General features: G+C 49.4%; 1 protein-coding gene across 2 annotated transcripts in view; it reads left to right on the forward strand.

Annotated features, from left to right (window-relative positions):
• The window catches only part of LOC100347009 (coiled-coil domain-containing protein 170), a 51,302-nt gene extending 37,151 nt beyond the window's left edge, over nt 1-14,151 (forward strand). For both annotated transcript variants that reach the window (XM_070065053.1, XM_070065052.1), the window contains exons 7-9: nt 6,153-6,380; nt 7,802-8,020; nt 13,881-14,151. In XM_070065053.1, coding sequence (XP_069921154.1) covers nt 6,153-6,380; nt 7,802-8,020; nt 13,881-14,042 — 609 coding nt within the window. In that variant the 3' untranslated portion in view covers nt 14,043-14,151. The remainder of the gene's footprint in view (nt 1-6,152; nt 6,381-7,801; nt 8,021-13,880) is intronic.
• The last annotated feature ends 13,178 nt before the right edge of the window (nt 14,152-27,329 follow it).

Consider the following 27,329-nt stretch of genomic DNA (forward strand, 5'->3'; position numbering starts at 1 on the left):
TAAAACAGGATCAAAACATATTGCACTTCTCTTAATAATGGAAAAAGGAGGAAACTTTGCAATGAACTTTTTTTTTTTTTTTTTTTTTGACAGGCAGAGTGGACAGTGAGAGAGAGAGACAGAGAGAAAGGTCTTCCTTTGCCGTTGGTTCACCCTCCAATGGCCGCCGCGGCTGGCGCACTGCGGCCGGCACACCACGCTGATCCGAAGGCAGGAGCCAGGTGCTTCTCCTGGTCTCCCATGGGGTGCAGGGCCCAAGCACCTGGGCCATCCTCCACTGCACTCCCTGGCCACAGCAGAGAGCTGGCCTGGAAGAGGGGCAACCGGGACAGAATCTGGCGCCCCAACCGGGACTAGAACCCGGTGTGCCGGCACCGCAAGGCAGAGGATTAGCCTCGTGAGCCGCGGCGACGGCTGCAATGAACTCTTAAAGCTTCCGATGTTACAAAAAGCTTCTTCCATACCTCTACTCCTCTGTTGTGCATATATGTAACGCTTTAAAGATTCATCTATTTGTTTATTTGAAAGTTAGGGTGAGAGAGAGAGTCTTCCATCTGCTGGTTCCCTTCCCAGGAAGGGATGGGCGTACTGACGTCAGAGCCGGGAGCTCCATCTGGTCTCCGACGTGGGCGGCAGGGGCCCAGACACTCAGGCCGTCTTTCGTTGCCTTGTCCGGCACATTAGCAGGAGGCTCGGCTCTGCTGCAGGCTGCTGGCTTACCTGCTGCGCCGCATCAGCCCCGACAGAAATCTTAGTGCACTTTTAGAAGAGGCCTAGCAGGAAAGGCTGGCCAAGGAATGCTCCCTAACGTGGGGTTTCCGGCACGGTGACAGCTGCACTGATGGGTAGTAGTGACGCCTTTGGTGGTATCCCCCACTAATTACTCCACGGACCCTTAGTTTCTCTACCACCTGTTTGCCTGTGTCTGCAGCGGAGAATGCAATCCTAAAAGCGGGGTGGAAATATGTAGGTTGCAAGGTAATTTATTTTCCCTTGAATTACCTGTCAATCCCAAGCCTGTGCTCCGCGGTTTTTGTAACGGCTGTGGGTCACTCGCTCACTGACCATCCACTCACCCAGGCTTTCAGCCGTTCCCTCACCCAGTGCGCAGTGAGAACCCAGGCTCTGGAAATTTCTTGCACTCAGTGAAGTGAGGGTAGCAATGCACTCCACAAAAGAAGGGGCCATCAAAGGAGGTACGTTTCTCTAACGGGAGGAGAGAACTTCCACCTTACTATGGCCTTGTCCAAATACTGACGGAGTTTGTGGATTCAAAAGGCTCCCATAGCCTAGACAGCTCATGGCAAGAGCCTTGGGTGGTCACTGATGTCATACATGAGAGTGTTAATTAACAACAGGAGTCACTGTGCACTAACACCCCATGCAGGACCTCTGTCCTCAGTAGTTGTATTATGAGATTTTTTTTTTTAATTATTATTTGTTTTAAAGACAGAGTTAGAGAAGTAGAGACAGAGAGAGATCCGCTGGTTCACTCTCCAGATGGCTGCAAAGGCCAGAGCTGTACCAATCCAAAGCCAGGAGCCAGGAGCTTCTTCCAGGTCTCCTACGCAGGTGCAGGGGCCCAAGGACTTGGGACATCTTCTACTGCTTTCCCAGGCTACAGCAGAGAGCTGAATCAGAAGAGGAGCAGCCGGGACTAGACCTGGTGCCCATATAGGATGCCAGCACTGCAGCCCAGGGCATTAACCTGCTGTGCCACAGCGCTGGCCCCCACTTAGTCTTAATATTTGAGAGTCCTTCAGATAGTTTGTGAGTGGGGTGGGTGTCGTGGCACAGCTGATTAAACTGCTGCTTGCTACACTAGCATCCTGTATTGGAGTGCAGGTTCAAGTCTACCCAGCTGCTGCTTCTGATCCAGCTTCCTGTTGATGCACCGGTGAAACCAGTGGGGGATGGCCCAGGCACTTGAGTCCCTGCCACCCATGTAGGAGACTGGGATGGAGTTACAGGTTCCTGGCTCCTCAGCCTAGCCAAGCCCTGGCTGTTGTCTTTAGGGAGTGAACCAGCAGATAGAAGACCTCCCCCACCCCCCGGCCTTTCAAACAAATAAATCTTTATTTTTTTATTTTTTTATTTTTTTATTTTGACAGGCAGAGTGCACAGTGAGAGACAGAGACAGAGAGAAAGGTCTTCCTTTAAAAAAGATTGTGGAAAATGGAATTAAAAGACAAGTTAATTTTGGTACCAAAAATTTGAAACACATGCATGGTTTTTGCATAACACATTTTCCACAAACTGTTTTCAAGACCCTTCATATATATCGTATCTTATTAAAAGTACACTCCACTTTCTCATTTCCTTTTAAGTTAACATACTTTTTCATCTTTTTTAAAAGATTTATTTATTTATTTGAAAGTGAGAGTTACAGAGAGAGGGAGATACAGAGAGAGAGAGAGAGAGAGAGAGACAGAGAGAAATCTTCCACCTACTGGTTCACTCCCCAGATGGCCACAATGGTCAGGATTGGGCCAATGCCAGGAACCACAAACTTCATCCAGGTCTACCATGTGGATAGAAGGGGCCCAAGCACTTGGGTCATCTTCTGCTGCTTTTCCTAGATCATTAGCAGGGAACTGGATTGGAATTGGTGCCCTTATGGGATGTTGGTGTCATAGGCAGCAGCTTTACCTGCTATGCCCCAATGCCAGCCCCTGTCTGTTTTAAATTATAAAAGTGGGGGGGGGGGTCAGCGCTATGGCGTAGTGGGTAAAGCCACCAAGTGCAGTGTCAGCATCCCTTATGGCTGCCGGTTCAAGACGTGGCTGCTCCACTTCCGATTCAGCTCTCTGCTGTGGCCTGAGAAAGCTGTGGAAGATGGCCCAGGTCCTTCGGCCCCTGCACCTGTGTGGGAGATGCGGAAGTAGCTACTGGCTCCTGGCTTTGGATCGGCGCAGTTCTGGCCATTGTGGCCAACTGGGGAGTGAACCAGTGGATGGAAGATCTCTCTGTGTGTCTCTCTTTCTCTCTATATATAACTTTTTCAAATAAAAAAATTAATTAAAAAAAATTATAAAAAGGGCCGGCACTGTGGTGTAATAGATAAAAGCTACCACCTACACCGCCCACATCCCACATGGGTGCCGGTTTGAGTCCTGGCTGCTTCACTTCTGATCCAGCTCCCTGCTAATGCACCAAGTACTTGGTTCCCTGCATGCATGTGGGTGACCCAGAGGAAGCTCTTGGCTCCTGGCTTCTGATTGGCCCAGCTCCAGTCATTGTGACCATTTGGGGAACGAACCAACAGATGGAAGGTCTCTCTCTCTTTGTCTCTCTCTCTCTAACCTGCCTTTCAAATAAATAAAATAAATCTTTAAAAAATTATAAAAGTACTATGGTTATTAAATAGTTTTCTGCAACTAGCTTCTTTTTTTTTAAGATTTACTTATTTATTTGAAAGGCAGAGTTACAGAGATGCACAGGTAGAGCGCGAGAGAGATCTTTCATCCAATGGTTCACTCTCCAGATGACTACAATGGCTGGAGCTGCGCTGATCCTAAGTCAGGAGCCAGGAGCTTCTTCCAGGTCTCCAATGTGGGTGCAGGGGCCCAAGGACTTGAGCCATCTTCTACTGCTTTCCCAGGCCACAGCAGAGAGCTGGATCAGAAGTGGAGCAGCCGGGACTAGAACTGGCATCCATATGGGATGGTGGCACTGCAGGCAGTGGCTTTACCTGCTACACCACAGCGCCTGTCCCTACAGTAGCTTCTTTTTTTTTTTTTTTTTTTTTTTTGAGAGGCAGAGTGGACAGTGAGAGAGAGAGACAGAGAGAAAGGTCTTCCTTTGCCGTTGGATCACCCTCCAATGGCCGCCGCTGCAGCCGGCACACCGCGCTGATCCGATGGCAGGAGCCAGGATCCAGGTGCTTTTTCCTGGTCTCCCATGGGGTGCAGGGCCCAAGCACCTGGGCCATCCTCCACTGCACTCCCTGGCCACAGCAGAGAGCTGGTCTGGAAGAGGGGCAACCGGGACAGAATCCGGCGCCCCGACCGGGACTAGAACCCGGTGTGCCGGCGCTGCAAGGTGGAGGATTAGCCTAGTGAGCCGCGGCGCCCTCCCACTACAGTAGCTTCTTAGCCATTAGGCCAAACACCTGCTCCTCCAGGGTTGTGGAAAGTGCTTCTTGTTCCATAATATGTTGCTTGATTTATTTCTTTTAATACATTAAAACATTTGTCATAACATTTTAAATAATTGTTTTCTCATAATAAAATTTTTTTTGTTCTTACTGACATTTAGCTTTTTTTTTTTATCTTTTATTTAATGAATATAAATTTCCAAAGTACGACTCATGGGTTACAATGGCTTCCCCCCCCATACCGTCCCTCCCACCCACAACCCTCCCCTTTCCCACTCCCTCTCCCCTTCCATTCACATCAAGATTCATTTTTGATTATCTTAATATACAGAAGATCAGCTTAGTATACCTTAAGTAAGGATTTCAACAGTTTGCTCCCACACAGAAACATAAAGTGAAAAATAATAGATGATTTTTTTTAAATGATGATGAAATCAGATCAGACCTATTGTCATGTTTAATCCCAGTGAGAGTCAAGTTGGGAGTTGATAGTTTCTTTTTTTTTTTACAGAAGATCAGTTTAGTGTACATTAAGTAAAGATTTCAATCGTAGGCCGGCGCCGCGGCTCACTAGGCTAATCCTCCGCCTAGCGGCGCCGGCACACCGGGTTCTAGTCCCGGTCGGGGCGCCGGATTCTGTCCCGGTTGCCCCTCTTCCAGGCCAGCCCTCTGCTGTGGCCAGGGAGTGCAGTGGAGGATGGCCCAGGTGCTTGGGCCCTGCACCCCATGGGAGACCAGGAAAAGCACCTGGTTCCTGGCTCCTGCCATCGGATCAGCGCGGTGCGCCGGCCGCAGCGCGCAGGCCGCGGCGGCCATTGGAGGGTGAACCAACGGCAAAGGAAGACCTTTCTCTCTGTCTCTCTCTCTCACTGTCCACTCTGCCTGTCAAAAAAAAAAAAAAAAAAAAAAAAAAAAAGATTTCAATCGTTTGCACCCCCATAGAAACACAAAGTGAAATATACTGTTTGAGTACTCGTTATAGCATTAAGCCTCAGTGTACAGCACATTAAGGACAGAGATCCTACATGAGGAGTAAGTGCACAGTGACTCCTGTTGTTGACTTTACAAATTCTCATAATAAAATTAATCCATGTGAATTAGTGAAATTTATGAAGTACAGAATAGGAGAACCAAGTTAAAAACACCAGTGATCCCACCACTTGCAGATAACCAGTGTTAAAATATAGGTGTAGAGGGGCTAGTGCTGTGGCCTAGAAGGCTAGGCCTGCAGCACGGCATCCAAGATGGTTACTGGTTCGAGTCCCAGCTGCTCCACTTATTTTTTTTTTTGTTAAGATTTATTTATTTATTTGAAAGTCAGAGTTATACAGAAAGAGAGAGAGATCTTCCATCCGATGGTTCACTCCCCAGTTGGCTGCAATGGCCAGAGCTGCACCCATCCGAAGCCAGGAGCCAGGAGCTTCTTCCGGGTCTCCAATGCGGGTGCAGGGGCCCAAGGACTTGGGCCATCTTCCACTGCTTTCCCAGGCCACAGCAGAGAGCTGGATCAGAAGTGGAGCAGCCAGGACTCGAACCAGTGCCCACATGGGATGCCAGCGCTTCAGGCCAGGGCATTAACCCACTGCGCCACAGCGCCGGCCCCAGGCCCTGCTCCACTTCTAATTTAGCTCCCTGCTAATACACCTGGGAAAGCAGTTGAAGGTGATCCAAGTGTTTGGGCTCCTGTGCCCATGTGGCAGACCCAGATGAAGCTCCTGGTTTCTGGCTTCAGACTGGATCAGCCCTGGCCATTGCAGCCATTTGGGGAGTGAACCAGTGGATGGAAGACCTCTCTCTCTCTCTCCCTCTCTCTCTGTAATTCTTTCTTTCAAATAAAATAAATAACTCTTTAAAAATATATAGGTATATATACACTTACGTGTGTGTATTCCAGTAATTACTTTAATAATGCAAATCTATGGTGAAAGACTTTTCCTCATGGAGATTTTGTGAAATCTGCAATTTATAAGTCTTACGTGGATGTGGTATTATGCCAGTGTAGAACACACTTCTTGAAGCACAAGACTTTATTCCATTACTGTTGATCCCTACACAGGAAAACCCCATGGGTAAGAATTCCCAGAGAGATGAGCATGGCAAGAAGTTCCGACAGCTAGAGGAGGACTACAAACAGCAAATGCTGTTGACGATTCGGCAGAGTTTGCAGATTGCTACGACCCAAAAATTGGAGGAGAAAATTCAGAAACTTCAGAAACAGCTCAGCGATTTGAAATTGTCAAATAAAAATATGAAAACCCAGCTGACGAGAGTAAATGCCCTTAAAGTGAGTAAGGGCAGTGAGGCTTTCAAAAATTCACCAGAGCTGTGCTCTATTCCTGTTTTAGTTGCGTGTCTCTTATTGGACCTTAAAAAATTAATATTGAATGTATTTTACATATATGCAAAATAATACGCGTTAAAGTATGCATAATTATAAAATTGGATGCTGTGAATCCACTACCTATTTTGGAAAAAAAGAATATTGCCAAGCCTTGTGTCACCTTCCCTCTTTCACCAAGGGAGCTGATATCCTAAGTGTTACGATTGCAAATTTCTTGCTTTTTCAACTTTTGAAAAATTTATTGATATGAAGGGTAGAGACATGGAGAAAGAGAGAGACAGAGATTTCCCATCGTTTGGTTCACTCCTCCAATGCCTGCAACAGTTGAGGCTGGGCCAGGCCAAACCCGGGAGCCATAACTCAACCCAGGCCTTGCACTTGGTGGCGAGGACCAAGTTCTCCAGCTGCCTCCAGCAGTCATGTGTTGCCTCCCAAAGCAAATATTGGAGGAGGCTGGAGAGTGGCGCTGGCGCTGGACCCGGGCACTGTGGTATGGGACGTGGGTTGCATCTTCACTGCTGTACTGTAGTCTCTTGTTGGGGTTAATACCTTAGTCCTTTTTTTAATTTTTTTTCACCTGTCTTTAGATCTTCTCCATGTCTAACTTCATTTATATTATTTCAAATGTAAATTATGGGCCAGCGCCGCGGCTCACTAGGCTAATCCTCCGCCTTGCGGCGCCAGCATATAGGTTCTAGTCCCGGTCGGGGCGCCAGATTCTGTCCCAGTTGCCCCTCTTCCAGGCCAGCTCTCTGCTGTGGCCTGGGAGTGCAGTGGAGGATGGCCCAGGTCCTTGGGCCCTGCACCCCATGGGAGACCAGGAGAAGCACCTGGCTCCTGGCTTCGGATCAGTGCGGTGCGCCGGCCGCAGCGCGCCGGCCGTGGGGGCCATTGGAGGGTGAACCAAAAGCAAAAGGAAGACCTTTCTCTCTCTCTCTCTCACTGTCCACTCTGCCTGTCAAAAAAAAAAAAAAAAAAAAAAAAAAGTAAATTATGCTTTAAGCCAAACAAATGTGCTATCTATGCCAGTTAATTAGCAATAAACTCTGCAATCTTACTACACAGCCAATTATTTTTCTTTTCCACCTTTGAGTAATGTAGGCTATGAGTCCTTTCTGGGCATGAAAAATGTGTTAAAGCTTCTTAAATTCCAAGAGCCCAGCTTATAAAAATGCTAAGTAAATGTTGATTATTGAGGAGTATGATGGTGAAGAAGTGGCCTCTTAGAAGTCGTGGTATTTTTTCTTTTCTCTATGTTATATACATACATATGTAAATATATAGACACAGGCGATCACACCTGCCTGCCAATCACCTAATTACAGTCGTCTCTCCCCTTTCCCCTACCTCGTACCCTGTTTCAGGACAAAACAATCGAAAGGCTCCGCCAATCCTTAACAAAAGTTGAAACCACGAAAGGGAAGGCAGTCGGGAAAACAGACAGCGTGAAAACTGCACTAGAGCCTGCGGAGCAAGAAGCAGGAGCGGACACGGAGAGAGCCCGTCCCGTGTCAGACAGTGCCGCTGCCCAGCTCTCCGCAGCAAAGAGCTCCCTGGACGGTGTCTCAGGACGGGAACGAGAGGTTTTCATTCTTATTCCCATATTAAGATGTATTTGGTTGCGCTGCTAAACGCAGACTCCAAGTCACTTAGACAAAAGGGAATTTATTGAGTTCCAGAATCGAAGGCAACTTGAACTACCTAACTCTGGGAGGGCAGCCTTGCACCTGGGCCCCAGGATCAGCACCTGGAACCCTGTCGCTCCCCCTCTTCGTGGAGGAGCAACACAGGACCCTGCGCTGTTCTTTCGTCTGCTCGGCCCTCCCCGGGTTTGCTGCTGGTTCTTCCCGGGTTGGCTACTATCCCTTCCACCTCCGTGGAAGGGCAGTTCCCCCTGGCCGCATTCCCCACTTCCGCAGGGGAGCAGCACACCGCCGGCTGGCTTTCTTCGGGGGCTGCACGGGTTCCCTTAGATGTTCCCCATAGATGTTCCCGGTGCATGCCGTCTCTCTCCTCCTTTATAGTCCTCCTCCGCCAATCCCAACTCGGCTGAGTACGCTGCTCTCCAATCAGGAGCAAGTCCTACAGTTAATTGGTTGAACTGGAGGCAGCTGTGCGGAAGCTGTTTACTTCTCTCCCAGCGCCATATTGTGGGAGAGCAGATGCATAGAATAAGTCCTAATTCGAGCAACTTAGTCTAGTCCGGATTGCTCCCCACAGATCCCCCTTTCTTTTTATTTTTTGGCGTTGATACGCGCCTGTCTTCGGTGTCCCGCAGCACACACTCTGCTGTACTTGCTAGAGTTGCCACAGGCTCTTACAAGTCCTATCAATCAGGAAAACCGAATCCGGGTCCTCTCTTCGCCATTGTGTGGAGGTTTTTAGGCGCTGATGCGTGCCTGTGTTCGCTGTCCTGCAGCGCATGCTCTGCTCTGCTAGAACTGCCTGCAGGTGTTTACAAAACCTATCAGGCAAACCGAATCCAAGCCTTCTCATTGCCTTATTGTGGGGGAGACTTATTAGTGTTGGTTCGTGCCTATCTTCGGTGACCTGCAGCTCATACTCTGGTCGAGCTTTGCTGGCGCTTACCGCCTTAAATCAGGCAGACCGAATTCAAGCCTCCTAATTGGCATGTTGAGGGGAGGCCTTATTTCTCTCTACTTCTCTATCTCCGGGCATTCCTATTTCTCTCACTTTACTTCTAAAACTTCTGTTTCTCTTATCCCCGCAGCTTCCCGGCACCTCGCCCCGCCGGCGGGTTCCCGGCTCTGCGCCGCTTCAGCCCGCGCGCCTCTCTCATCTGTGCAGCTTCCCGGCTTTGCGCGGCTCGGCTTTGCGCGCTCCGCGGTCTCCACGCTTAACCCTTTCGCGTCTGAACCACGGCCTACGCCAGCGTTCCCTATCTATTCACGCCCCGTGCTCTCTCTGCACGCGGCGGCTTCCGCGAGTAACACAGCGTAGCTTGCGTCTCCGCCACTAGGATTCAATCTAAGTTCCCCGGGCTAGCCTGGCGAATTCAACCCAGCGTACGTCTCCGCCCCACGATTTGGCTTCCCGTCCTTTGCTCCCCGGGCTAATCAGACGGATCCCAACCTGGCTTGCGTCTCAGCTTCTGGTTTCAACTTTTTGCCCCCTATTCCCGGGCTAACTTGAGAACCCCAAAGTGGCTTTCGTTTCCGCCTTGGCCTGCCCCCCGCGGCTTCAATTTCCCTAACATTTTTCTCTACCCGGTATGTTTCCCCAAGCTTTCCTCCAACGATATTCCTCCCTCATTTCTCCTGGCCTCTCCCCACAGTCTGCGTCCGAATCTGTTTGTTCTAGCTTTCACTTTCGCTTTCGACCTTAGAGATTTCTCCCAGCTTCCCCCCGTAGTCCGTATCCGAGTCTATGCCTAGGCTTTCAATAGCTTCTTCCGGCACCCTTTTCGTCCGGCTTTTCCCTAGGCTGTTTGCTAGTCTCTCTCTCCGGTAATTTCCCTAGGCTGTTTGCTAGTTTCTCTCTCCGATATTTTCCCAATTCTTCCCGTTTCTTCCCGTTTCTTCCCTCCTAAGTTTGCTATCCGTTCTAGGTTTCCTAATCCGTCCTAAGTTTCCTATCCGAGTCAGGTTTCCTATCCGAGTCACGTTTCTTCCCTCCTAAGTTTTCTATCCGTCCTAGGTTTCCTATCCGAGTCACGGCACCATTATGTCGCTCCCCCTCTTCGTGGAGGAACGACACAGAACCCTGCCTAGGCTTCATATCCGAGTCACGGCACCATTATGTCGCTCCCCCTCTTCGTGGAGGAGCAACACAGGACCCTGCGCTGTTCTTTCGTCTGCTCGGCCCTCCCCGGGTTTGCTGCTGGTTCTTCCCGGGTTGGCTACTATCCCTTCCACCTCCGTGGAAGGGCAGTTCCCCCTGGCCGCATTCCCCACTTCCGCAGGGGAGCAGCACACCGCCGGCTGGCTTTCTTCGGGGGCTGCACGGGTTCCCTTAGATGTTCCCCATAGATGTTCCCGGTGCATGCCGTCTCTCTCCTCCTTTATAGTCCTCCTCCGCCAATCCCAACTCGGCTGAGTACGCTGCTCTCCAATCAGGAGCAAGTCCTACAGTTAATTGGTTGAACTGGAGGCAGCTGTGCGGAAGCTGTTTACTTCTCTCCCAGCGCCATATTGTGGGAGAGCAGATGCATAGAATAAGTCCTAATTCGAGCAACTTAGTCTAGTCCGGATTGCTCCCCACAGAACCCCAAGAAATCTTTCTTGCCGTCCCTTCTTGTCATCTAAGCTGTGCAAGCTGGACTGTTTTCCAGTTGGTTTTCTCCACTGACAACCATGGAGTTTTTAGTCTAGTTTGTGACAGGAGCGATAATCCCAAGAAAGGGTCTTTCTGGAACAGTTTAGGTCAAATGCGTATCCCTGGTAATGCACAGTGGGTAGGGATGGGATACGATGATTTTAGCTTAACCAATGACCAAGAAGGGAGGGTCCTGAGAGAGAAATGGAAGTGCAGAGAAAATGATGCGTGTCAGTTTGGAGGAGACATATGGTGGTGCTTCTAAGCTTACTTAGATTTTCATCATTTTTAAAAAGCATTTATTTTTTTGAAAGGCAGACTTACAGAGTGACAAAGGCAGAGAGAGAGAGAGAGAGAGAGGTCTTCCATCCACTGGTTCACTCCCCAGATGGCTGTAACGCCCAGAGCTGGGCTGATCTGAAGCCATGAGCCAGGAGTTTCCTCTGGGTCTCCCACGTGGGTGCAGGGGCCCAAGCACTTGGGCCTTCTTCTGCTGCTTTCCCAGGCACATTAGGGAGCTGGATCAGAAGTGGAGCAGCTGGGAATTGAACTGGCGTCCGTATAAGATGCTGGTGTTGCAGGTGTTGGCTTAACTCACTGTGCCACAGCACAGGCCCCTCCTGCCTAATTTTAATAATTTTAATGATAACACTTCCCTCAGTCATTAGACATCTTTTTTGTCCATTTCTAGTCTAAATAATTATGTTTCTGATTGAAGAGAAATGTTCTTTCCCATTTCTGCAAATTCTTGTTTAACTTATGTTTAATTTACAGTAGGGTGTTGTATGAAGCATGTTCCCTGTGTGTCACAGCTGTTTGGGGAGAGGGGGAGAGGGAGAGCATTTTTATCATCTGAGCAGTTTGTATGGTACTACCTTTCTTTTTCTTTTTAATTTTATTTGGATATAATTTGCCATTTATCGATTTGTTTTGAAATCCCTTGAATTGCTCTGGTCTCCCAGTGTGTCTCCCTCAGAGCTACCCAGAGGCAGGGTTTACTTACAGGTTTCTCAACTCAATACCGCCCTCTGCTGTTGGCCCAGCGAGTGCAGTTTTTAAAGTTTATTAGATGAGGGGCCGAAGCCATGGCTCACTTGGTTAATCTTCTGCCTGCGGCGCCAGCATCCCATATGGGTGCCGGGTTCTAGTCCTCTTCCAGTCCAGCTCTCTGCTGTGGCCTGGGAAGGCAGTGAAGAATGACCCAGGTGCTTGGGCCCCTGCATCCGCATGGGAGACCAGGAGGAAGCTCCTGGCTCCTGACTTTGGATTGGCGTAGCTCCGGCCGTGGTGGCCATTTGGGGGGTGAACCAATGGAAGGAAGACCTCTCTCTCTGTCTCTCTCTTTCTCACTGTCTGTAACTCTACCTGTCAAATAAATTTTAAATAAAAGTTTGTTAGATGAAGGCTTTTGTTTTAGTGGTGGGAGTTTACAAATGTCTGGTTTTGCAATACTCTCTTGTTCAAGACCTTGGATTTCTTTTTTGTCTTTTCCTTTTTTTCTTTACTTTTAAATTTAATTTGGAAGAATTACAGAGAGAGAGAGAGAGAGAGAGAGAGAGAGAGAGAGGTCTTCCATCTGCTGGCTCACTCCCCCAATGGCTGCAAAGGCCAGGGCTGAGCTAGATCAAATCCAGGAGCCAGGCGCTTCTTCCAGGTCTCCCACATAGGTGCAGGGGCCCAAGCACTTGCATTCCCATATACACATTAGCAGGGAGCTGGATCAAAAGTGGAGCAGCCAGAACTCAAACCTGTGCCCATATGGGATCCTGGCACTGCAGGTAGCGGCTTAACCCACTACACTGCAGCCCGCCAGCCCCTCTTGTTTGCTTTTTTATTTCCCTTTATTACTGAGCCTCCGATGGTCACTCACCGTGCCAGGCACTCCCCTTTCTCCTTAGAAACCCGGCCCTCCATCACTGCCTTCTGTGGTGCCCGAGTTTCCGAGCCCCTTTCTTTCCCCACCAGGTCTTAGATGTATTCTGTTCCCGCATTTATGAACTGCCCTGTATCTGGGTGTAAGATTGTCTGCTTCTACTGCAGAGGAAACCAGCAGCAGTCTCTGACGGATCTGCCTCCTTTCCCCTACTCAGGTGCAAATCCAAGTCTGGATATTCTCTACTTAGGCTCTAGGTGTGATTTACGGTGGTTTTATTTGCCCTCCCTGTTGATCATCATGGGCTTTGGAGGATGGAGGAAGAGATGTATATATTTGGGAGACTGCTATTATATCATACAGCAAATCAGAAGTCCCAAAAGTAGGGGCCAGCATTGTGGTGAAGAGGGTAAAGTCTCTGTGACGCCGGCATCCCATATGTGCGCCGGTTCATGGCCTGGCTGCTCCACGTCTGATCCAGGTCCCTGCTAATGCCCTGGGAATAGCAGCAGGAGATGCCCAAGTGCTTGCACCCTGCCACCCACATGGGAGACCTGGATGAAGCTCCTGGCTTGGGCCTGGCACAGCCCTGGCCATTGCAGCCATCTGGGGAGTGAGCCAGCAGATGGAAGCGCGTTCTCTCTCTCTCTCCCTCTTTGCCTGTAATTCTGACTTTTAAATAAATAACTATTTAAAAAATAAAAAAGAGAATTCCCCCAAGTAATTAACTTATTGATGAAAAATAACAAAGACCAGGGCTGGCGTTGTCGAGTACGGGGTGAAGCTGCTGCCTGCAGCACTGGCCTCCCTTATGTGCGCCCACTGGAGTCTCCACTTCCCATCCAGCTCCCTGCTAATGCACCTGGGAAAGCAGCGGAGGATGGTCCAAGTCCTTGGGCCCCTGCACCCACGTGGGAGACCCGGAAGAAGCTCCTGGCTCCTGGCTTCAGCCTGGCACAGCCCTGGCTATTGCAGCCATTTGGGGAGTGAAGCCAGTAGATGCAAGATCAATGCAAGATCTGTCTCTGTCTCTCTGTGACATTCTGCCTTTCAAATAAATAAAATAAATCTTAAAAAACCCAAAGAACAATAAAAAAATTTAGTTTACAAAAGTGTTAGAAATAAGAAATCTTCATAGGCTACTGAAATTTTAAATAATGAGTTTGTGTGTACGAGACCATTTTTCTAGCTTAAAAATACTGTTTTAATGTAGAATATATTTAATATCATTTTTCAGAACCAACTGGTGACCCAAACTAACAACATATTTTGATTTTTGTGGTGATTCTTTGTAGCTTGTCGACTTCCGAGAAACTATTATGAAGATGTTGGGGTTTAACATGAAAACAGCAAATAAGGAAATCATCAATCAGCTGAAGCTTATTATACAGATTTATGAAATATCTAACGAGCCGAAGACTGCGCCTGACGGGGACTCTGGACAGGAAAAGGAATGAGGAAGTTCTGCCCCCCCCTTCATACCAAGAGGAACTCAGAAGACGTAGGTGACCCTCCAGCCCCTTGAAGATGGCTACTTTATGAATAAAATGCACTGGAAAATTTTCACTTCAATCTCTTCTCTCCTATGATGATTGGCATTTCAACTTTTCTTTGTAATAATCCTTTTTATACATTTGTTTATGGCTTGGTGGGGATTGGTACTTGTAATATGAATGTAATAATTATCTAATTACGTTGAATTCTTTTTTCAAAAGATTTATTTGAGAGGTAGAGTTACAGTTAGAGGGAGAGACAGAGAGAGGTCTTCCATCTGCTGGTTCGCTCCCCAAATGACCACAACAGCCAGAGCTGGGCCAGGCTGAAGCCAGGAGCTTCCTCTGGGTCTCCCACATGGGTGCAGGGCCCCAAGCACTTGGCCCATCTTCTACTGCTTTCCCAGGTGCATTAGCAGGGAGCTGGATTGGAAGTGGAGCAGGCAGGACTCAAACCAGCACCTAAATGGGATGCGGGGCTGAGGGCAGTGACTTCACCCACAACGGCAGCCTCAACAGCCTGTTTCTAGAAGTTTCTTGGATGTTGAATCGCCCTTCAGAATCCAGGGGAAACTACATTCTAGAATTTGAATCCATCTCACGTATGTTAACAACAGAGCATGAAAGTACGAAATATCGGGGGGCAGAAAGATCACTGACGACCTGGCGAGTAGCCAGTAGAATGTTTTACATTTTTCATCTTCCCAGTATTTCAGTGTCTGCCAGTGTTTTCCTCTTTAAGTAATCTAACACATTTCATTTAACTTAGGAAACCGTTCCCCTTCAAGGTGTTTTAGGTTTACTCAAGATGCCCTTGGTGGAAAGATCAGAATCCAGGCAGTCCTGTGGGACGCGAGGCTTACTGTGGTCATTTCAGAGTCTCCTCATGGGATTCCTTTCATCCAGGTTACTCTGGACCTTACAAAAGTAGCACTTTGGAGGAAAATGATTATTTTGCATATTTAATCAAAAGATGAGAAATCACCTTCTGAGTGGCCACAGCCAGGATTCCCAAACTGTGTGCCAAGGCACCCTGGTGAAGTGCAGGAATCTGGGAAGGCCAGGGAATGTTTTCAAAAGGAAACATAGGGGCCGGCACCGTGCCGTAGTGGGCTAAGCCTCTGCCTGCGGCAGCTGCATCCCATATGGGTTCCGGTTTGAGACCCGGCTGCTCCTCTTCCAATCCAGTTCTCTGCTATGGCCTGGGAAAGCAGTGGAAGATGGCCCAAGTCCTTGGGCCCCTGCACCTGTGTGGGAGACCCAGAGGGAGTTCCTGGCTCCTGGCTTCTGATTGGCCCAGTGCTGGCCATTGCAGCCATTTGGAGAGTGAACCAGTAGATGGAAGACCCTTCTGTCTCTGTCTGTAACTCTACCTCTCAAATAAATAAAAATAAAATCTTAAAAAAAAAAAAAAGGGAACAGTGATATGTGACATCTGTCAGGAAAGTACATGAATACTAGCTCTAAATAGCTCATATGTTTTACAGAATTCTTGTTTGAAATGAAGAATTGCAGGCGGGGTGGGGTGTGCTTCCATCTGCTGGTTCACTCTCCAAATGGCAGCAACAGCCAGGGCTGGGCCAGGCTGAAACCAGGAGCTTCTTCCGGGTCTCCCACGCAGGTGCAAGGGCCCCAGTACCTGTGCCATTGTCCACTGCTTTCCCAGGTGCATCAGCAGGGAGCTAAACCGGAAGTTGAGCAGCTGGGACTGGAATAGTGCTCATATGGGATGCCGGTGTCACAGACTGCAGCTTAGCCTGCTGCACCATGACCCGAACCCCCACTTTTTTTAAAGGTTAATTTGAAAGCCAGGGTTACAGAGAGACAGAGAGAGAGAGAGAGAGAGAGAGAGAGAGAGGCAAATAGTTTATAACTTCTGTGCAGAATAAAGACATTGGCTTCATTTTCAAAGCAAGGTATTTAGGTGTGAGTAGAAAATGACTAACAAGTAGCTAGCTTAACAGCTGGGAACAGGCAGCTGTGATGGTCCAACGAGACCTGGATGCAACTAGTGGATGGGAGAGTTCTTTCTCCTATTAATAATAATAATAATAATAATAATGATAGTAAGGGGGGTGGGCGTTAGACACTCAAATCTCAGACTGTCCGGCTACTTTGTGCTTCCAATCTAGCTTCCTGCTAGTGTGCCTGGGAGGCTGATTGATGGGAGTACCTGGGTTCCTGCCGCCCCCCTGGGAGAGGCGGATGGAGACCCTGGCCCTTGTGGCCTTTGGCGAATGAACGGAAGGCAGACCTCTCTCTGCCTAATAACTGAATCTTTGAAAAGTAAATGTTCCTTTAGAAAAACAAGTCCCATTAGGAAATGCGGCCTGCATTTCTGAGTTCTGACCGCGTTTCAGGCGGCCCCAGGTGGGAGGTTCCTGCCGCGGGGGTACAGGAGCTGCAAACGCCTGCCTTCGGTCCGGCCCTCCTCCCTACCCTCCCGGCGCAACCCTTCCCCTACAAGGGTCCCTGCCACAAAAAGGGGCCACAAGTCCCCGCACACCAGGCGCCTTCGCCCGCGGACCGTGCGCGCAGCCAAAGAGAGCCGAGACTCCACCTGCAGCCTCAGTGCTAAACAGGGCGGGAAGTCCGCGCTACTGCGCCGGCGCATCCCTGGGCGCGGCTGCGCATGCGCGACGCCGCGGCCCGCGAAGCGGAAAGGCACTTACGGTAGGGGAGTTGCAGCTGCGCTACCGCAGGCAGGAAAGGGCGAGGAAAACATACAAGAAGCCAGCGATGACTGGCTGGCTGACATGATTGGCTGGTGGGAAGAGCCCGTCCGGAGCGTGCCTCTGAAGGGGGCGGGGACTTTATGCAAACTAAACTGGACCTGACGCGGGAACGCGCCTGGACTTCAGCCAATCAGGGGCTATGGGAGGCGGAGCCCGGAGAAGTCTCGCGGGAGCAGCTTCGCGGGCGCGGGAGGCTTGCGGACGCTTCCGGGCAGTGGAGCCCCGAGGCTGTGAGGGCTGAGGGTGGGAGGCTCTCCTGGCAGAGCCCAGGCTGGCGATGCCCTGCGCTGCAGGTGTGGGGCCTGGGGCGCGTGGGGCGGCCGCCGACTTTCTCAGAAGCCTGCAATCTGGGGCCCGTTCTGAATCGGAGGGTCCGGAGTGGCGCCAGTAACTGGTTGCTCAGCCGAGGCGCAGTTTTAGGCCCCCAGGCCTGGGGGTGGGTGTTGGAGCTGAAGCGCGTCCACGGTGTCGAGTCACCTCGCGTTTGCGGGGGCACGGGATGGCCCCAGGTTAGGCGCGCCCCTTTCCCTCGGCGTCTCTGGGGTCTTGGGCACGCGCGCCGGCCACGGGCCCTACCCTGGAGGTCTGAGGGCGCCGCGTGCTGGGGCGCACGGAGGCAGCTGGAGGCGGGGTGACGTCCGGCGAGTTTGCTTTTCTCTGCTTTGGGACCGGGCTGGCTTCTCCCGGATTACAAGCACCCCAGTAGAGTTCCTCAGATCTCTTGGGACAAGCTGGCTGGGTTCCTTTTATAGGCCGTTTCTCAGGTGGGCAGAGGGACAGCCGTATCATCCATCCACTGGTTCACTTCCCAGACAGCGCAAGCGGCTAAGCCAGGAGCCTGGAACTCCATCCAGGTCTCCCACGTGGGTGGCAGGGGCCCAGGCACTGGGGGCACCTTGCGTTAGCTGGGATCCGGGCCGGAGGTGGGGCAGCCGGGGCTCCCGTGGGGCTCCCGTGGGATGCAGGCGTAGCAGGCGGTGGTTTAACCCGGTGTGCCCCAATTCCTGCCCCATGGAAAACTCATCTTATGGTCTGCTTCGTCTGATACTAACAGCTGGAACATTTCTTTTGGTTGGAGTTTGCACAGTAGTATATTTTTCTCTTGTAAACAGTGGATATATAGTTGTTTTTAGTTTATATAGTTTAAGTTTTTAAGTGTATATTTATGCTTATCTGAAAAGCAGAGTGACAGATCTTCCATGCACTGGTTCACTCCCCAGATGCCCAGAGCAGCCCAGGCTGAGTTTGAGAAGCCGTGTCCGGGTCTCCGTATGGGCGTCAGGGACCCAAGTCCTTGAGCCATCATCTGCTGCCTCCCGGGCTGCACCTTAGCAGGAAGCTGGATCAGAAGAGGAGAAAAGACTGCGACCCAGGCATTCCAATAATGGAAGCCGGTGCCCCTGGTGGTTGCTTAACCTGCTGCTCCACAGTGCCCACCCTGTGAAATTGTATTCTTTAATGTCAATTTCTTTAACGTAGTCTTAGAGTCTTTGTATTGAAATGGAATGCTTAGGCGCACTTGTTAGCCTCCAGGACACAGGCTACGCCCCACCCCAGCCAGCCCTTAATTTCTTGGCCCTTCTGCGAGAGAATTTGGCCTTAACAAACTGCAGGCTGCTTTGGGAGCTTTTCCTCTCCCAGAACTTTGTAATGACCCAACCACATTCATGATGGGAGCAGCTGTGGTCTTGTTTTTGGCAGCTTTTATTTGTGTCTAATCACTGACCGAGACAACTTATCCAGGTTAACAGTTGGGCAGAAGCTCTGCTTCCTCTTTTTTTAAAAGATTTATTTTATTTATTTGAAAGAGTTAGAGGGAGAGACAGAGAGGTCCGCCCTCCATTGCTTCACGCCCCGGAGCTGAGCCAATCCGAAGCCAAGAGCTTCTGGGTCTCCCACGTGGGTGCAGGGGCCTGAGGACTTGGGCCATCCTCCACTGCTCTCCTAGGCCACAGCAGAGAGCTGGATCGGAAGTGGAGCAGCCAGGACTCGAATGGCGCCCATATGGGATGCTGGCGCTGCAGGCCAGGGCTTTAACCTGCTGCGCCACGGCGCCGGCCCCTCTTGGGTCCTCTTTCTGTGGTAATGCCTCACCAACCTTCCCGAAGCAACCTCGGTGGTACCTGTCAGAGTTGGTCCTGTGGCGCTGATGCGTGCTGCCAGCAGCCTCCTGGTGCCAGTGGAGGCTCACAGGGCCGTGAAGTTGCTGGGTCTTCCTCAGTCTGGATGGCATGGCAGCTGCTGAGACAAAAGAAAGCTATTTACATTTTAAAGTCAGTTTTTCTATATTGCTGCTTCCGGTTTATCCCCATTTTTTGATTCTTTGTTTCTGTACCGATTAAATTATGTCAGCTTGACAAGGCCGTGCTACCCAGATGGTTGGTTAAACATGCTTCAGGGTGTTGCTGTGAGGTTGTTTGTGAATGAGATTGTTGTTAAATTGGTAGACTAAGTAAACAAATTACTCTGTTAATGGGGTGGGCTTCATCCAATCAGGTGAAGGTGTGACTGAAATAAAGACCGGCTTCCTTCCAGGAACGAGAAATTCTGCCAGCGCCCAGCCTGTGCACTGGCGCTGCCTCATTGTTCCTGGTCCCCAGGCTGCCAGCTCACTGCAGAATGCGGGCCTGCCAGTCTCCTTATCTCGTGAGGGCATTCTTGAAATAGTCTCACTCTGTACACATTCTGTTGATTCTGTTTCTCTGGAAAACCCTGGCTAACATCGTTCCTTTATTTTTCCTTCATTACTTTTTTGAGTTGGATCTTTTTATTATTGTACTTACCTTCTGTAATATCTTTTTTTTTTAAAGATTTATTTATTTATTTTGAAAGGTAGAGTTACACAGAGAGGAGAGGCAGAGAGAGAGAGAGAGGTCTTCCATTCGCTGGTTCACTCCCCAACTGGCCGCAACGGCCGGAGCTGTGCCAATCTGAAGCCAGGAGCTTCTGTTAGGTCTCTCACACGGGTGCAGGTGCCCAAGGACTTGGGCCATCTTCCACTGCTTTCCCAGGCCATAGCAGAGAGCTGGATCAGAAATGGGGCAGCCAGGACTTGAAATGGCGCCCATATGGGATGCCTGCACTTTAGGCTAGGGCGTTAACCCACTGCGCCACAGTGCCGGCCCCCCACCTATTTATTTTACATATATATCCTGAAAGATTTTTCTAAAAAAATACTCATTTATTCACTTGAAAGGCAGAACAGCAGCGAGAGGGAGAGGCAGAGGGAGATGTCCGTGTCTGGTTCACACGCCAGATGGCTGTAACAGCCAGGTGTTGGCCAGGCACTCCATGTAGAGTGCCTACATGAACAGCAGGAGCACAAGTAATCCACTGCCCATTAGCAGGGAGCAGGGTCAGAGGTACAGCAGGGTGGGACTTGGGTAGTACTATGGGATGCTGGCGTTGTAGGTGGTGGCTTAACCTACTGTACCACAATGGCAGCCCCAAGCATCCCATGTTTTTTAAAAGATTTACTTATTTGAAAGGCAGAGTTACAGAGAGGGAGAACACATGCAAGATCTTTTCATTCTCTGGTTCACTCCCCAAATGGCCACAGCAACCAGAGCTGGGCCGACCTGAATCCGGGAGTGAGAAGCTTCTCTCCTGTCTCCCAGGTCGGTGCAGGGACACAAGTAGTTGGGCCACCTTCTGCTTTCCCACATGCATTAGCAGGCAGCTGGATTGGACGTGGAGCAGCTGGGACTCCAACTGGTGCCCATGTGGGATGCTGGTACTGCAGGCACTGTCTTTACCCACCATGCCACAGCGCCAGCTCCAAGCATCCTGTTTTGTAGGGTGATTTATATTTGATGTGATGTAAGTACTCCCCATGGCCAATTTCTCTTTTTTAAAAAAGATTTTATTTATTTCTTTGAGGCAGGGTGGACAGAGAGAGGGAGAGACAGAGGGAAAGGTCTTCCATCTGTTGGTTCACTCCCTAAATGGCCACAACTGCCAGAGCTGAGCTGATCCAAAGCCAGGAGCCAGGAGCTTCTTCAGGGTTTCCTACACATGTGAAGGGACCCAAACACTTGGTCTGTCTTCCACTGCTTTCCCAGGACATTAGCAGAGAGCTAGATGGGAAGAGGAGCAGTTGGGACACGACTGGCGTCCACATGGGATGCTAGCGCCGCAGGTGGAGGCTTAGCCTACTATGCCACAGTGCCAACCCCTACCGTGGCAGATTTCAAGCTACCAACAGCATTATTGAGTGTGGAATTAGATATTAATAATCAGCCGTCGCTGTGGCAGTGCCACATCCCATATGGGCACCGGTTCAAGTCCCAGCTGCTGTACTTTCAATCCAGCTCTGCTCTGGCTTGGAAAAGCAGTGGAAGATGGCCCAAGTCCTTGGGCCCCTGCACCCGCATGGGAGACCCAGAGGAGGCTCCTGGCTCCTGGCTCCCGGCTTTAGATGTCCGGCTCCGGCCGTTGCGGCCAACTGGGGAGTGAGCCAGCAGATGGAAGACTCTCTCTCTCTGACTCTCCTTCTCTCTGTAAAATCTGACTTTCAAATAAATAAATCTTAAAATCAGCTCTCAGGAGTGGAATAAACCAGCTTCAATGCATCACTGAGTGTAGATGAAGGTCATTGGAATTAAATGTGCACATTAATCACAAACCCCATTGTTGGATGAGTTGAACACCATGACCAGTGAAATCTAGGATTATGAGGTGAGTTGGCGTAGAAAGAACGTGTGCCATGTACTCCAGTCTACTGAGTGGAGGAGAACTGGGAGTGGTCAGGAGATTAGAATTTATAAAAAAAATGTTTCATAGCTGTTGGGGGGGTAGGTAATATTGTCAAGGAAGTAATGGAAAGGTTCTTAAAATATCTTCAGCTATAATAGCTAATTTACATGTAAAAGAATTGTTCAGTACTTGAAAGCAATTCCAATCATAATTGCCTCTTTGAGGCAAGAGGTAAATCTCTGTAACTGACAAGAATACCTTTCGTTTTCCTCACTCTCATTACTGCGTGTCTCACATCCTGATACCCCTTTCCCTCCTTTTCCCTTTAAACTGAGTTTTCCTTAAACCTCACTCAGACCCAGTCTATGCAGCTCAGAGCTTTTCAACCCTTCCTCTTTTTTCTAGATTCCATTTCTTCTGTTTTATAGTTTTTTTTTTTTTTTAAGATTTATTTATGTATTTGAAAGTCTGACTTACACAGAGAGAGAAGGAGAGGCAGAGAGAGGCTTCCATATGCTTGGTTCACTCCCCGATTCGCCACAATGGCCGGAGCTGCACCTCTCCACAGCCAAGAGCCAGGAGCTTCTTCCAGGTCTCCCACGCGGGTGCAGGGGCCCAAGGACTTGGGCCATCTTCTACTGCTTTCCCAGGCACAGCAGAGAGCTGGATTGGAAGTGGAGCAGCCGGGACTCGAGCAGTGGGATGCCAGCACTGCAGGCGGTGGCTTTACCTGCTACACCACAGCGCGCCTGTGCCCATTTTATAGTTTTTAATCAAGCTGTATATAAGATTATCTGATTCCTACATCTTCTTATATACTTCTTCCTTGTATTTGCCCCCTTCCCTTCCTGCTTGGCCAGATCTGGCTTCCTGTTCAAGGACCTTTCTGCGGTCTCTGTCCAGTTTTACCCTGGTGATAGCCACCTTGCTGCAGTGAATGGCCACACGGACATTTGTGCCCCTGGCCGCTTCCCGCCGCACCCCTGCAATGCAGTTGACGGAGTTCTTCCTGTAAACCAGGACTGCTTTGCCAGTCTGCTTTCACAGAGCCCTCCCTCAACATGCATGTCGTCATCCTGTCACAGGTTCTGGGTGGAGCCATTGTGCTTCTCGCTCAGCTCTTTGGAAAGTCCATTTTCCATTGCCTTAGCTAAAATGCCTGAGAGGATTGTTTGGGAAAGAATCGCAGTTTGGAGATTACGGTTCATGACTGGACAGCCCCTGTAGTCTACGTTTGTGGAGGCTGGTCATGGGGATGAGGAAACACAAATTATCTGGTGGGCCAGGGAGGAGAGAGAAGACACCTGAGGTTAAAACAATCCAGGGGCCGGTGCTGTGGTGTAGCAGGTACAGCCACCGCCTGCAGTGCTGGCATCCCACTGTTCGAGTCCCGGCTGCTCCACTTTCAATCCAGCTCTCTGCTATGGCCTGGGAAAATAGTAAAAGATGGCCCAGGTGCTTGGGCCCCTGCACCTGCAAGGGAGACCCGGAAGAAGCTCCTAGCTTCGGATCAGTGCAGCTCCAGCTGTTGCAGCCAATTAGGGAGTGAACCAGTGGATGGAAGACCTTTCTCTCTCTCTCTGCCTTTGCCTCTCTGTAACTCTGCCTTTAAAATAAATAAATATTTAAAGGGGCCGGTGCGGTGGTGCACTAGGTTAATCCTCCGCCTGCAACGCCAGCATCCCATGTGGGCGCCGGGTTCTAGTCCCGGTTGCTCCTCTTCCAGTCCAGCTCTCTGCTGTGGCCCGGGAAGGCAGTGGAGGATGGCCCAAGTGCTTGGGCCCTGCACCCGCATGGGAGACCAGGAAGAAGCTCCTGGCTCCTGGCTTTGGATTGCCATAGTTCTGGCCGTGGTGGCCATTTGTGGGGTGAACCAACGGAAGAAAGACCTTTTTCTCTGTCTCTCTCCCTCACTGTCTAACTCTATCTGTCAAATAAATTTAAATTTTTAAATAAATATTTAAAAATAAAAAAATTTAAAAATCCAACTTCTCACAAGACCCATTAGACTCACCCTCTGAGGACATGCCCCTAATAGCCCAAAGACCTCTCTGGACCTACTTCCTAGCCACACTTAGATCAAATTTCCACCCTTAATCAATTAATCATTAGCATTAAAACATCAGAGTTTAGGCACTTGCATGTGTTTTGTATAGACAAATCCTCTATACCCATATCTTCCTGCATATGTAACAAAGTGTGTTGAAATGTCTATTTGGGTTCTTGTTTGGTCAGAAGCCACAAGAGGATTGAACTGTTCAGTTTCATTGCTGCAACTTTCTTTGGCTGGCAAAGGCCTCAAAAGGGATCTCAGTTCTTTCTGGGGTGAATTCACCATTCTTTAACCATTCGCTTCCCTCTTATGTCCTAGTCTTACCTGACAAAAGCCCAGGAACTGGAATTGCTTACTCAGCCCAGAGCTGCAGCAAAGGACAGGAGACCTTGGCTGATGTGGGGTGGGAACAGAAAGTACTGTTTTCTGTGAAGTCAGTAAAGATTTTTTAAAGATTTTTTGTTTATTTGAAAGAGTTACAGTGAGAGGTAAGCCAGAGAGAAAGAGAGGTCTTCCATCTGCTGGTTCACTCCCCAAATGACCACAATGGTCAGAGCTGAGTTGATCTGGAGCCAGGAGCCAGGAGCTTCTTCTGGTTCTCCCACCTGGGTGCAGGGGCCCAAGGACTTGGGTCATCCTCTTTTCTTTAAAGATTTATTTATTTATTTGAAAGTCAGAATTAGAGAGAGGAGAGGCAGAGAGAGAGAGAGGTCTTTCATCCAATGGTTCACTCCCCAATTGGCTGCAACAGCCAGAGCTGCGCCGATCTGAAGCCAGGAGCCAGGTGCTTCTTCCTGGTCTCCCATGGAGTGCAGGGCCCAAGGACTTGGGCCATCCTCCACTGCCTTCCTGGGGCCACAGCAGAGAGCTGGACTGGAAGAGGAGCAACCGGGACAGAATCTGGTGCCCCAGCTGGGACTAGAAACCAGGGTGCCAGCGCCACAGGCGGAGGATTAGCCTAGTGAGCCACAGCACTGGCCTGTTATTGACATCTTATATGCATGTGGTACACCTACTGTAGTTGATGAGCCAATATTGACATACTAGTAACTAAAGTTGATGACTGGGGCTGGCGTTGTGCGGTGGGCTAAGATGCCGCCTACAATACCTGCATCTCATATTGGAGTGCCTGTTCAAGTCTGCTACCCCACTTCTAATACATCTCCCTGCTAAGGCACCTGCTGGGGAAGCAGAGATGGCCCATTTACTTGGGCCCTGTCTCCCATGTGGGAGACCTAGATGGAGCTTCTGGTGCCTGGCTTTGGTCTGGACCAACCCCAGCCATTGTGGCTATTTGAGGGGTGAACTGGAGATTGGAAGATCTCTCTCTCTCCCCTGCTCCCTCCCTTTCAAATAAATCAATAAATCTTTTCTAAAAAATCCATAGCTTACATTAGGATCCACATTTTGTGTTGCGTAGTTCTATGAGTTTTGACTAATAGGTACCGTATCACGCAGAATAGTTTTACTGCCTTAAAAATGGCCTGTATTCCATGTATTCACTCTCACTCCCTGAACCACTGCCACTAATCTTTTTACTGTTTCTATAGTTTTGCCTTTCCAGGCTGTCACATACTTGGAATCATACAACATACTGACTTTTTTTTTGGACTATCCTTTCATTTAGTAATGTGCACTTAAGTTTCCTTCATGTCTTTTTTAGTTTAATATCTCATTTTTTTTCAAATGTAAGTTTTTCTGGAAGAAGGAAAAATGCTATCAGATGGAAATCTGTATCTACACAAGTGAATCTCTACATGTACCCAAAATGGTAATTAACATGAATATAGAAGATTTTAAAATTTAAAAAATTTTAAAAGATTTTATTTATTTGAGAGGTAGAATTACAGACAGAGGGAGAATAGAGAGATCTTCCATGCTGGTACAGGGGCCCAAGGACTTGGGCCATCTTCCACTGCTTTCCCAGGCCATAACAGAGAGCTGGATCTGAAGTAGAGCCACCGGGATTTGAACCGGTGCCCATATGGGATGCTGGCACTGCAGGCAGCGGCTTTACCCACTACACGACAGCACTGGCCCCTTATTTTCATTTTATTTCAAAGGCAGAGAGACAAAGATCTCCCATCCACTGACTCACTCTCCAAATGCCCATAATAGCAGGCTGCAGCTAGGAGCCTAGAACTCCACCCGAGTTTTCCACATGTGAAACAGAGATCCAAGCACCCAAGCCATCACCCACTGCTCCCCAAGATATGCACCAGCAGGAGCCTGATTGGAAAGGCGCTAGTCTGGACTTGAAGCAGGTGCTCCAATAGAGATACCGGTATCTCAAGCTGCTGTCCCAAACACCCACCCCTGTGAGTAGTTTAACTGCCTTAATTTAAAGCTGAGATGGTCTGACTGGGTTGAAAAATTTCCTCTAAGAAACCCACTTTAGGGGCTGGTGTTATGGCAAATCAGCATCTCAGAGAGGAGTGCCTGTTTGAGTCCTGGCTGCTCTGTCCAGCTTCCTACTCACGCACCTGGGAAAGCAGCAGGTAATAACTCAGGTGCGCAGACCTACCACCCACATGGGAGGCCAGGATGGCGTTTTTGGCTCCTGGCTTTGGCTTGGCCCAGCCCTGGCTGTTGTGGCTGTTTGGGGAAGATCTCTGTCTCTCCCTCTCTCTGTTGCTCCTCCTTTCGAATAAACAAAATCTTTAAAGAAATCCACTTAAGGGGCCGGCGTGGTGGCATGGGAGGTAAAACCGCCGTCTGCAGTGCTGGCATATCATATGGGTGCCGGTTCGAGTCCTAGCTGCTCTACTTCCAATCCAGCGCTCTGCTATGGCCTGGGAAAGCTGTAGAAGATGGCCCAAGTCCTTGGGCCCCTGCACCCACGTGGGAGACTCAGAGGAAGCTCCTGACTCCTGGCTTCGGATCAGCTCAGCTCTGGCTGTTGCAGTCATTTGGGGAGTGAACCAGCAGTGGAAGATCGATTTCTCTCTCTCTCTCTCTCTCTCTCTCTCTCTCTCTCTCTGTAACTTTGACTTTCAAAGTAAATAAATAAATCTTAATCAGTCAATGAATGAGGTAATCAAAATACTATAACAATTATTTTTTAAAAGATTTATTTATTTGAACATCAGAGTTACACACACACACACACAAAGAGAGAGAGAGAGAGAGAGAGAGAGAGAGGTCTTCCATCCACTGGTTCACTCCCCAGTTGGCTGCAATGGCCAGAGCTGCACCAATCTGAAGCCAGGGGCTTCTTCCGGGTCTCCCACATGGGTGCAGGGGCCTAAGGACTTGGGCCATCTTCTACTGCTCTCCCAGGCCATAGCAGAGAGCTGGATGGGAAGTGGAGCAGCCAGGACTTGAACTGGTGCCCATATGGAATGCCAGCACTGCAGGCAGCAGCTTTACCTGCTACACCACAGCGCCGGTCCCAACTATAACAATTCTTAATGATTATGTACCCCCCCCCCGAAAAAAAAGCTTCAAACACATAAAAGAAAAACTGATTCAACCATATATAGGTTGGTGTAGACATAACTACATACTTCTTTATGGCATCAACAGATGGATGTTAAATGCTAGAATTGTGACCACTTTCATTTTAGAAAATATCTCAAGTAATATAATCAACTTGAAAAAAATCTTGATGCTTGCTAATTATGACTTTTTTTTTTTGAAGGCAGAATGATAGAAATAGCCATACCAGGGGCTAGTGCCGTGGCTCACTGGTTAATCCTCCGCCTGCAGCGCCAGCATCCCATATGGGCGCCAGGTTCTAGTCCCGGTTGCTCCTCTTCCAGTCCAGCT

This window comes from Oryctolagus cuniculus, chromosome 20, assembly GCF_964237555.1.
Source record: "Oryctolagus cuniculus chromosome 20, mOryCun1.1, whole genome shotgun sequence".
NCBI classification, from domain to species: domain Eukaryota; kingdom Metazoa; phylum Chordata; class Mammalia; order Lagomorpha; family Leporidae; genus Oryctolagus; species Oryctolagus cuniculus.